This window comes from Phaethon lepturus, unplaced genomic scaffold (assembly GCF_000687285.1).
Source record: "Phaethon lepturus isolate BGI_N335 unplaced genomic scaffold, ASM68728v1 scaffold15537, whole genome shotgun sequence".
NCBI lineage: Eukaryota > Metazoa > Chordata > Aves > Phaethontiformes > Phaethontidae > Phaethon > Phaethon lepturus.
Genome location: NW_010554175.1, coordinates 3,189 through 15,415, shown reverse-complemented (window position 1 = coordinate 15,415; position 12,227 = coordinate 3,189). Strand labels below are relative to the sequence as shown.

General features: G+C 37.2%; 1 protein-coding gene across 1 annotated transcript in view; it reads right to left on the bottom strand.

The window, feature by feature from the left end:
- Positions 1-11,391, bottom strand: part of GLDN (gliomedin) — a gene marked incomplete at its 5' end in the record, with an annotated part of 15,458 nt that extends 4,067 nt beyond the window's left edge. The window contains 7 exons of the mRNA XM_010291767.1: positions 702-837; positions 919-999; positions 6,019-6,138; positions 6,830-6,976; positions 7,624-7,731; positions 9,003-9,020; positions 11,340-11,391. Of these exons, the coding sequence (XP_010290069.1) occupies positions 702-837; positions 919-999; positions 6,019-6,138; positions 6,830-6,976; positions 7,624-7,731; positions 9,003-9,020; positions 11,340-11,391 (662 nt within the window). The remainder of the gene's footprint in view (positions 1-701; positions 838-918; positions 1,000-6,018; positions 6,139-6,829; positions 6,977-7,623; positions 7,732-9,002; positions 9,021-11,339) is intronic.
- Positions 11,392-12,227: the final 836 nt, after the last annotated feature.

The following is a 12,227-nucleotide window of genomic DNA, read 5'->3' as shown; positions in this document are numbered from 1 at the left end:
TACACGACGGGGAAAACATGAAAAAGACGACTATCATTTGGTTCATCTAATTTTGAAATCTCTCCCCTAAAATTCAGTCTCTACTGAGAAGTCAATCTCAATCAAATATCTGTCAGACAACAATTGTATTTGTTTTTTCAATAGTGATTCAACTTGCTGGAACATGATAAAATAATCCAGAGACAAACACCAAAAAAATTTATAGAGGTGGTGGTCAAGGGCCTGCTTCCAACTTATCTGATGGGCCCTAATTCAGAACACAGTTGGTAGATATACAGAAAATATTTCCTTTTTCCACATAGGTCCTGGAAATTTTCCTGCACTAAATGTAGCTCTTGTGGCGCCCGATTCATTTTCATGCCTAGCTAAATGAAAAGGCAAAACTACTAGATACAGTTTAGGGAACTAAAGTCAGGAAACTGTTGCAAGAAAAGACTGAAAAGGCATGAACAAAAGGCACTTAAACTTGGATTGATTAAAAACACTAAAATCCTCAAACTGTTTTCAAAAAATCAGATGTTGACTCTGAAAATGTCTAAAGATACTACAAATATCTATGACCATATGTATAGTTGAGTATTATAGAGGTAATATGAAAAATATGGGTAAAAAAACCCATCATACTTGATTAGAAATATTAAAGTTGAAGGAATTAAGAAAGTGATGTTAGTATAACAATAGATTTTTGATGAAAAACTACTACTAGTGTACCTGAAAAATGCATGGTAAGCCAAATCCTTTCATCACTTATATTTGCAGGTTCCCGCATCCAAGTTCCAAACGTTTGCTGTACACTGACAAAGTGAACAGGACTTCCTACAGATGTTATGATACATTCTAGTAGAGAAAACACACATGTCCGTTATCTGTGACATTAAAACAGCAAGTAGCAATTAGTCACGCTCTGTAGCAGGTTACCAGCTTTTTTTGAAGGACCAGGGGTTCTGTCTTCAGCTTTCCCAGCCAGGGTATCATCATTCGGTACAGCACATGTCTCCCCTAGAGTTGAGAGAAAGGGTAAAACATGTCATTTTTCTTATTTGACATGACAGATGTGCACATCACTGACTCCACTAAAATAAAGGAATAACAACTGGGGTTTTGTTTCATCTGGGGAAAAAAGCTTAGGCTGGTCTGGTCAAAAAATTAGATTTAAAAAAAGACTTGCTTTCACTTCTGCCAAAGAAATGAAGTTTGTTTGTTGGCTGGTTTGTTTCCTTGAAGTTGTCAGGCTGACAGTCAACTTTGAGGAGTAACTAATTTTGCTCAACAGATTTAATTCTGTAGCTGTGAATTTCTGAATAGCTGCTTAGGAAGACAGAGTTGCCCCCTTCCTTAGATAACTTCAGACAACTGAGATAGCTGGCAGCTGACTTAGCAGTAATACCAAAAATTGAGAGTGAGTGATGGCTAAACTCAAAAGCTTCATGCCCAAATCTATACACACCAGCACAGGGGCTGTCTTCTGTAGGTAACGTTGGAAGTTTTTCTTGTGCTGTTAATGCCTGAGACAGTAATGAAGTACTAACACATACACTGAGCACATAATATGTAAGAATGCACGTCAGTCATCCATGCCATTAAAGAAGCAATACAAAACACTACAGGAAATTATACACTGAATTCTTTACACACAGAGAAATGGTTCACATTAGAACCAAACACCTGGAAACATTTTTCACCACCTCTCAACAATTTGAAGAGTAACTGGTTGGGTTTTCTCTTCGCATTTACTCTTAAAACAATGCCTGAATGAAATTATTTATGGACCTTTTGCTATAAACCCAGATACCTCTTCTGCCTTCAAAACAATGCAACACATTTCTGTTTGCTTAGAATGAATAACCAGAAAACAGTTCTCAGCTCTTCGCTGAATGTCCTGATTTCATTGCAGCCTTGTTTTCCTAACTTCCACATTTCGTACTGTTTGACATACAGGCTGCAAATTCTTTTGGATATGTGTTTTCATGGTTGCCTTCCAATATATTTCTGGGATTTACAGGGCCGTGATGAAGTTTAAATGAGAAAGATAGTAAAAATATGAAATAGCTATAAAATAATGCCAAAAGGGTACTTTGACATTCAGGAAAGAAGGGACAGATTATACTGCATTGTTGTTCTCTTGTTTAGGTTATATCCTCTCTTTGTTCATGCAGAAGGAAACTACTCCAAGATAGAGCAAGAACACCACGTATTTCTCCCACCCGTTTATCTAGGACATTTATCTAGGTGATGTGACATTGAAAGTTTGTAAGTGATCACAGCAAATCTCCAAAATGAGGCATTAACAGTCAATCCAACCATGGGAAGATGAATGCCTATAGACAGAATCTAGCAATCCCTCTAGGTCCCTTTCCAGCTTCTGATCTCAAAACATTGTCAAAATATCTCACAAAAGGAACCCGCTCGCTAGAAATTATAAGTTGCAATGCGCAAGTTAATTTTCTTGGGCTGAGTCTAATAGATACAGTTAACTGAATGAGCAGTTCCCTATGCAGTCAGACTATAAAATAGTCAGGACCAGGTCAGTGTTTGTAGTGAAGATGAGTCACTATTTGTATTTGAGAATATTTGCAACACTCCCTGAGGACTTTCAGCTGCATGAAACGAAAGGCAACTAAGATTAAAAAGACAGATTTCAATCAGAGATTCTTATGCGAAATTTTCACCATGTTTTTTCCATCAAAAAAAGATAAACATCCTACTGATTCCTATCATAAAATATTCTGGCTGAGAGTTAATGGAGTTTACAGGACATGAAAACTATTGATTTGGTCTGTCTGGAGAGGGTGGGAAGGATGGAGCAAGGGAGTGTGGAGCAGGCATGTTTTGTTTCTTTTAGAATGAGCTAACTAACATTGAGAACAAATACACCTCAGCTTCCAACTAATTATTCTCTTCTCTTAAAGAAACAAAGTTTTACCTGAATCAAAATTTAATTTAAAGAAACCATTCCTGTATTCTTACATCGTAAGTTAACTGCAGTTGTAAATCAGTACATGTATTCTCTTTTCTTCAAAGGGATATGAATATTTAATTACAAAAGCTGGTTTATTCATTGAATTCTGGTAATAAGATCTCACAGCCTACTGACTCATAAAACGTAAATGCTCACTGAGGAAGATCTCATCTTCCTAGAGTTATCTGAGTATAACTCACTGGGATTTAAAATCCAGAGAGCTTATCCTCCAAAGCATTTCAGTCTGTTTTAACACAAAAGAGGCTACCTGAGTAAATGGTCCAATTATATCTTGTACAACAGTTCATACATTTCTAAATTTCTAATAGGATGAGATTTCTGCTCCAGCTATCTACTCTCCATTGTGAGGAGGCTCTTTGGGCTCTGTTCTGATACTTCAATACCCAAAATCTCCTGACTGAGGTTCTTACATGCTACTACAATTACAGCTACATGCTATATTAAAAATAAGACGTGGAAATAATTTATATATGTTCCACCCAGTATTAAATATTCACTGGTTAACAGCATTTATAATAGTAATTATAAAAAAAAAGATTTTTCATCTCAGCAAACTGTGCAGAATGATGGTGACATTAAAACATATCACCCCATTAATGGTGAGACATACAGTTTGCTCTGCTTGTTTCACACTTAACTGCACGAAGTTCTTGTTCTCCTCCCTTTCCGTATGCCTATCGAGAAACTACATTCCCGACTACAAAAGAAACCACACGGTACCAAACACTGTCACAGAAAACTCTCCTCTTTTCCAGAAATGCTAAAGATTAGTAACTGAGACATCCTTTGCTATTCTTTTATTGGATCACTCTGACCTCCCTGAAAACAGGCATCTCAGCTGGGATGAAAATTCATCCCAGAACTGTAAGCATAGCAACAGCCACTGAAAGACACAACCTTCTTGAATGCAATACCATCCAGGGGTAAAGGACAAGGACAGACAGATCCAGTATGTAGATCCAAAACCAAAAGTTTGCTTCCATTTTCAAGCTGGAGTAAGCTAGAAATACAGTGCTGTTCTTGCACCAGCTTCTCTTCGCTTTCCATAATCAGCTAATACCTTGAACCAAAATTTTCCAGTTATCACAATACCACAATATTTGTAGAACTCCTGTTCCTGACCATCCAAATCACCAGCTCCTCTCATCTTCTGCTAATTCTGCACTGGCAAAAAAAAAAAAAAAAAGGCTCTCTTCCAGTATGTAGAAATGATTTGAAATGCAAGTCCCAAAAGCAGAATTTTTTTGAGACAGTTTCAGGATTATATGATAACATTTTTTGGCCAAAATTTTTAGCAACTTCAGACATCCATCTTGAAATACTTTTAAAATGTGGCTGCTGATTTTCACAACAAAATGAGTAAGAACATCTTTCATTTCCAAGCACTAGCCTTCCCAACAGCACCCACTCCTCCCTGTGTCTGAACTGGCACCAAAAAGCATTAGAGAAATCAAACCCTCATTTAATACTTCTAATTCAAAACAGGATTGTTTAGACCCTTAGAGATAAAGATCACAGACATTATCTGTTCAATTTTGTTGAATAAAGTTGATTACAAAAGTTGCAAAGACTTTCACAGAGAGTCTCAACGTCCCTGTTAACCTTTTAGATGCTACTCCCACTCAAACATGCAGAAAGAAATTCAAGCCTATATGAAAAATCCACTTTAAAATGAAATTTTTCTATGATAAATATAAATAACTGTAAAAATATTGTAAGAAATGTGTTTACTATAGAAGAATTTTAGACAATTAATATAGTCTCTGGTATCACATTGACACCAACACTTTCTTCCCCAAAGTATTTAGCTATTATTAATATAGTTAGATGTCTATAAACTTCAGGCATGGAAAAATATGCTCGGTGCACTATATCTGTCAGTGTATTTACAAAATACACTGTTCAAGACAGCAGAGTACTTCCAACCAGCCACCTGCTGGAGGAGGAGATATATGCCAAAGAACTTTCTCTGTATGTCCTCCATGCAGCAGAGGCAGCACTTTACTCATTAAAAAACATGCATTGGCACGTGCGCACACACATGTGGATTTTATGAGGCACAATTTTTATCTGTGTGAAAAAAAGATCTTCTAAAACATGGGTAGAAGTTGAGACATGAAACACTGCCATGATTTTTCAACAACCCACAATATCAAGTTAAATCCATGAGGATTTACTAGTATCCAGCACATCTGGAAATCATGCCAGCAATGTGTCACGGCAAACTCTTAATTATGTCAGCATCTTAATCAGTGACTTAAAAGAAAAAAAGTGTAGCAGCTGCTACACTTCAGCATACAGTCTATGACCTGGCAATCTGGATACTGTTAGAACTAAAATATGAGTATCTGCTGTGCAATTTGCAGCCGCAGTTTGAAGGGAATTTACTCTGTCTTTAATTTTTCCTTTCTGAATATTAGAATTCACCACATATCTCACCAACACAGCTACAGTAAAGGAAATAAAAGGAATTCATGATCCACCTGTCATTCGGGATACAACAAATAGCAACAATGGAACAGAATTCAAGATGACCTTGCTCCAAAACTTACATATTCAAATGGACAGAAAGTCTTTTGTATTCCTCTAGCTTTAAAAGTCTTAGCTAGTTCAAGCTTGCTTCAGTTCTACCAATGACCAGGCAATTTCATTTCATGGAATACAGGGAAAAGTAGCCTGGTTAACAGGCGTTATATTTACATGTAAATAAAATTCAGCATTTAAAAGCTAAAAATTCCAACTGCATTTCTCTTACTTTCCAAATATACCCCATGGAAAAAGAAACGCCATGTGTAAATACTTTGCCTGAGCATTAGCACAGCGTGATTAAAAGACCAGTATTATACTGGAGATAGCTTGCTGCCTTATCCAAATTATATTTCAGCAAAACACCTAAGCACATGCTCAGCTTTAAATTTGTGCTGGTTTACTGATGCCAGCAAAATTAAACACATGCTTATTGTTTTGTGAGCCTCGGAGCAATGGGTTTAATCTTGAACCTGTTTATAATACTAAAAAGAACACTGGAAAGAACTAACCTGTGCATTTGCTGCTGTAAATGTTCTCCTGAAGCTGTGCTTTACCTTTACGTTTTCCTGGAGGCCCTGGGGGTCCAGGTGGTCCAGGGGGCCCTGGTGGTCCAGGTTCACCTTTTGCACCTAGGTACAAAACACAGTACAGTATCACAGGCCCTGTAGGCAACAGGCAACCTGCAGAGAACTGTATGTGTCCACATGATGGACTGAGCGAGATCTCTAAAACAGCCTCTCTCCAGAGGTTTCTGCATACAGAAATATGGTGCAATAAACTCACTGGGATGCTGTTTGTTAGAAGGTGAACCATAAAGAACTTCACAAGTTGTAGGCCATCAATGCAATTTATCTGTCTGGATTACAGGCACATTAAAGAGCTATAAAGCACTGTTGCGTTTTATTTATTGTATTCTAAGACCTCAACTTCAGATGCTACGGTGGTAATTTTACACAGCTTATATTTGTGGCTGCTTCATGTATTCCTGAGTGGAAATCCACCCCTCATTTTCTAATAGACAAATAAAACTACACTGCAAGAAAGAGCAGGAGGAGGTCAGCCGTCTAGAAACATACTGGAAAGGGTGGAATTCATGTACACCTCAACCCAAAGCCTATGCAGAAAAGTTTTTCTGAAGATTTGCATTAAAAAGAGAACATAATCTCCTGGGCAGAGCAATACTCAAACTTCATGGTGGATAACATTGTTACGCTGGTTGGTCCTACTCTTGCAGATCACATTCATGCTTCAGAAGCAGAGTCTATCTTTTTCTGTCAAGTACACTCTTACAAGAAGACTCCTAAGAATACTTCTTCCTACCTTCTAATATCACATCATTGTTTGCATCCCCCTTTTCACCCTTTGCTCCTCTTGCACCTTTTCCTCCTGGCATACCATCCTTGCCAGGTAAACCAGTTTCTCCAGGTTCTCCTTTCTGTCCTCGATCACCTTTTGGTCCTGGCACACCTTGAAATAAAAAGCATTTCAGTACCAAGACCACCGTTCCAGTATTGAAGCATCAGTCAATACTTTTTTTTTTCCCCAATACAAAACATATTGGCTCTAGTTGTTTTTTTCATCTGTATTTAACTGGGTAGCTCTAATTTGTTCCTATTTCAAAACAACATTGTAACCTAATACAAAGGGAAACTGTGTACAATCTGTTTGGTGAAAATAATAATGCTCTTTACCTAGTGATCTGTGAGCTTTGAACACGAAATATACAGGCCACCCCCAAACTCTGGCTTTCTTTTTTAAGACAGCTGAAGTCGACGGGCCATTATGTTGGCAGGTTGAGGGAATGGAAATATTCTTACAATAACAGTATTTATTAGCAAGTTCAGAATACTGAGATTCAATTAAGTGCGTTCAATAGCTTTAATTTGCAACACACTATAGTGTGTTGCACCATCTTCCTCACTGTGGAGTAAGTCTAAAGTAATCTACCAAAAAGCTTAGTGTAAGACAATGAATGCTACAGAATTCTGTAACATGCAACTTCTTCGTAAATATTGAAACCCTTCTCCCTGTACAAAGTTCTAAAAGTAACAACATCTGAACATAACAGGAAGAAAATATTTCTTCTCTTAAAACAACCACAAAAAAAAGATTACCTATTTTTCCTCTTTTTCCATTTATTCCTGGTTCTCCCTTTTGTCCTGGTATACCTGGGACACCATCTGATCCATTGTAGCCAGGCAGCCCATCAAGTCCAGGCGGCCCTGAACAAACCAAACCACGTAACTGAATTTTCACTGTTAAATGCAATTTAACCTTAAATCTACTATATTTACATATAGTATGTTTATCTCTCTCTCTCTATTCCTTAGACATACAAAATCCTCTAATTGGTCATTATGTTCTCCGTGCCAATGGAGTATCTATCCTCCTTAAACAAAACAAAAAAAAACACCAAAAAAACCACAAAAACAAAAAAACCCACACCACACAACAAAAAACCCACTGTCCAATCAAACCAAACAATATAAGCAAAACACACCCACCCACAACAAATAAAAAACTATGAGACCAAACTTAAAGGTAAGCTGCTTGGTTGCCCTGGCCTTGGCATAAGAAAACTGACGGAAGTGAATATGGCACACATTTTGCATGAAGGTCAGCATAGATCAGCCTTTTGGAGTACATTTCAAGGACACACACAGTGAAACTCATCCTACATCCAAATTCGACAGTGACTATAACGTCTTCCACAAGCCACATGAGCTTGAAAGTTGCTTATCATATTGGCCAGACTAATCTAGCACAAGAAAAGCGTTTACCTACTTGTCCACAATAGTGTGGTGCCAAACTATAAGTGATTGATAGGGAAGACACTGAGTGGTTGATAGAGAAGACATCACCCCCTCCTCATCACTATTTGAACCCCAGAAACAAAAAGTACCTGATACTTTTTTAATACAGAGAATTACTCTAAGCAGACCCCCAGCTAACGCAGCACAGAAAGCAAGTAGCCATTCATTTAGCCTAGCGACCACATGGGTGACAGCAGAAAGAGAATTACATAAGAAAGGGGAAAAAGTTATGGGGGAGGTGGGAGGGTGGAATCAGTAACCAACATTTTTGAAGGAGATGATTTTAGTGTTAAATTATACTATCAGTTTATTCGTGGGGTTTTTTGTTTGCTTTGGGTTTCTTTTGTTGTTGGGGTTTTTTTTGATATATACTCATCTCTTCAGCTAAATGCTACTTAAACACTCCTAATTAATTCCATTTGGTTTTGATCAAATACTTTTTAGCAAATGTGAAACTATTCTATTCCCTCCACTAGAAAAGGATAATGCCTAAAACCTCCCCCCATCTCAGAAGGGGCACAAATTGACCTAAATACAAAAATTATAGAGGCAGACATTCCATCCTCCCTCACTCTAATTAGTAAAAGAAGAATATTCTATAAAATATATAGTTCAACATTTTGTACTAGCAACTGTTTTAATTACCCCAAAATGTTACTGCAATTGTCAAAGTACCTTACCTGGGAGGCCTGGGGGGCCTACAAGAAGAACAAGCAAAAACACACACACAAAAAAAAAAAAAACACCCAGACAAACAAAAAAAAGAAAGAAGAACTGGTGAGTTTAACCTAGCAAGAAAACAAAAAGCAATTCCAAATCAAATCGATCAGCATTAGGTCAGAATAGTAAAAGTTGGGGAAAGCCCCTCAAGTTTCAAAATTATCACGTATGGATTTAACTGCTTTGTACTATAAATAATCAAAAAAGTATCCTTAAAAGCAATTACACATACACATATGTTTTGCCTTCTGCAAATTTCAGTTGATAAAGGTTTGACAAACAACCACCTCTACAATGTAGTCTCCCTGTCAGGGGCTTAGGTGCCTTTACAATACCAAGGATGCAAAGCATCTAACAATCACTACATTTCCTTTACATAGGTGTTCTCCAAGATCCCGTTATAGTACAAGAATACCTTTACAATACTGATGAACGTCACAATTAAAAATGCTGTTGAAAACACACGTTAAAAATACATGCTACACTTTTCTCTGTGTTTTAGGGGTATTTCATTGCAGTTCAGGATCCAGGCTACTTAAACAAACAAACAAAAAGTCTCTCCTATCACCTACATTTAAATCACAATCAGGTTTTTCACATGTAATTGCTCTCCTGACTGGACCAAGCTCCCCACAGAACCTGGTCGGTGCATTAGAAATTGGACTTGCTTCAGTTATTCAGCAATATGGAACACAATAAAATCTGTCTCACATTCTGACTTAGTTCAAGTATAGGGCCAAATGAGAAGAAAGCATAGCAGGCAAGAGTGAAGCAGGACATGTTTCTATAACAAGATTTATCTTATGTGATCCCCAATACACATTTTAAAAAAACAGAACAAACAAAAACCGCCCCCACACACACAAAACACACAAATCAGAGAAGCGGGTTAGAATACAAAGAAAGGTGTTAACAGCAATTAAAGAACCAAGTTAGTTCTGTGAATACTTTTATCCAGCCAACAAAGTACTGTCTTGTCTCAACAAAACTCTCTACCACAGAAAATAACAGTAATTACTAGATTTCCCTAAAGATGACAATTTTCAGCATTAATTAAAAAGCATTATGAGTAAAGTGAAAACCATTTTATAATACCATTACAGCAATTATCCCTTTTAATCTATATAGGCAGTAACATCAGTTAACGTCTTTCTGCCAATCTTCCGGTAAAAGACCAGTTTTTCCACACTACAATGTTACGTCCATTACTGTGTTCAGTTACTTCCTCATCTCAAAAACTGAGGATCTTGATTATCCTCGTATAAGGATAAGATAAATACGAAAGGTGCCTGAAAAGTAGCAAGTGTCACAGAGGCCTATGGCAGAAAAAGCCAGTATTAGAAAGAAAATTTAATAGTGTGAGGAGAGCAAAAAGGTGCAGAAGGCACCAAGTAGCATGAATTCAGAAGTCTGGAGGCCAAAGAAACAAACTTTTAGGTTGTCTGTGGTTCAGCCTCAGTTGCAATCAGAGCTGATCTACAATTTCAGAAGTAGCATTTAACATCTGTGTGTACTATGGTAATTCTCATTTATGTTGAAATCAGTTGAGCCAAATGGACCTTTTAGCCATTTGAAAATACAAACCAGACAGCAAGTGAAGCGTTTTCTTTAACTTATAAAAAGTGGCTTATTTCTAATCTCATCTCCAAGAACACGACTCAATCTATTACAGACTTCAAAGCTGGACTGTTGCCCTTAAATTGGCTACTACTTGACCTTCTCTTCACCAAATCACACAGAAACTTCTCATATCTTCTGTTGTCCCAGCCATCAGCTGTTCCAACTCCTCACAGGTAATGTGTGAAACGCAAAGTCCTCCTTCCGTGGTCCACAGCAGGGGAGGCAAACACGTTGCTCGTCTAAGTCCCACTACTCCACGGCAGTTACAACAATGGAAGCAAGTTTCTACGCCCTATATGTTCATCTCATGTTAGCCTTGAAGCGTGGGGACATACACAGAAATATCAAGACTAAACCTAGTATTTTAAACATCCAAGTCTGTAAGATTTGCTTATGAAAATTACATAGGAAAGAAATAGCTCCTAGTAACATCAACTGAGCTCCTTAAATTACATCATTTCTAATAAGTAGGTATAGGTTAGTCCCAAAGTACCACCTATTATCTTTTTATTAATAAATAACCCAATTGATATGTAGATTCTGATAGAGTAAATAGCATAGTTCTTTGACGGAGTCAATGAAGTCAATGGAGTCACTGACCTCAAGTTCTCTGAAAACACTGTAATTCTGTGTTCCTGAAGGTAACATCAGTGTAATGCTTAACGCAATAAACATACCTGTTAAGCATACCCCCTTTGTGCTGTTACATAAATCCACCATCACTCGGACCTAACATTGCAAAGAAAGTAAAGTTGAAAACAATGCATGCCATAAAAATATCTAGTTTACTTTGCCTACAGAAATAATTCAGAAAAACAAAGATACAACTGTCCACTCTATGCTTATAAGAATGAACTATTTAGAACTATCTTAACATTGTGACACCATCCATGTCTTCAGATTCTCTCATAGGAATCTGTTCAATATACCTCATTTTAAACCTTACTGAAAATATGAAGAAAATATTAGGCAGCCAACTCCATACATCATCCAGGCATTAAAGTCCACACGTTACTGTAAAACACCTGTGGCTGTCTGTGCATTGACTCTATTAGTGGAAGGTATTAAAAGCCAACATCAGCCAATAAAAAATACATTAAAATGTATTTTTTATATATATCTCTCAAATGATAAATACTTGTCCAACATAGCGTATCCAGTGAGAAAGATGACCAATGTTCCAAGTAAGAGATTTCTTATCTTGGAATAACCAAGATTTGCAAATCTAGAAAGGACCTCCGTTCATTCAAAATACTTCATCCCAAAGACGACAGACTTTATAAAAACCAAGCTAGAAGACAGATTCGTGCAGATACTTTTAATCTAGAGTAGACCAAAATTCATCAATTAAAAAGTCATCTTTACAAAATACAGGGGTTTTGACCGGGCAAACATTCACATTACATGTGCTGCATGCTAAGAGTCAGCACTCTAAAATGTTTTGCAATTCATCCAAACGTCCAGCAGAAATGAGAACATTACGAACATGAGCACTCAAATTGCCTCAAGTCTTTATGGGAAAATCTAATGCTTATAGTCAGAAAAGAAAAAGGATATTATTTCAG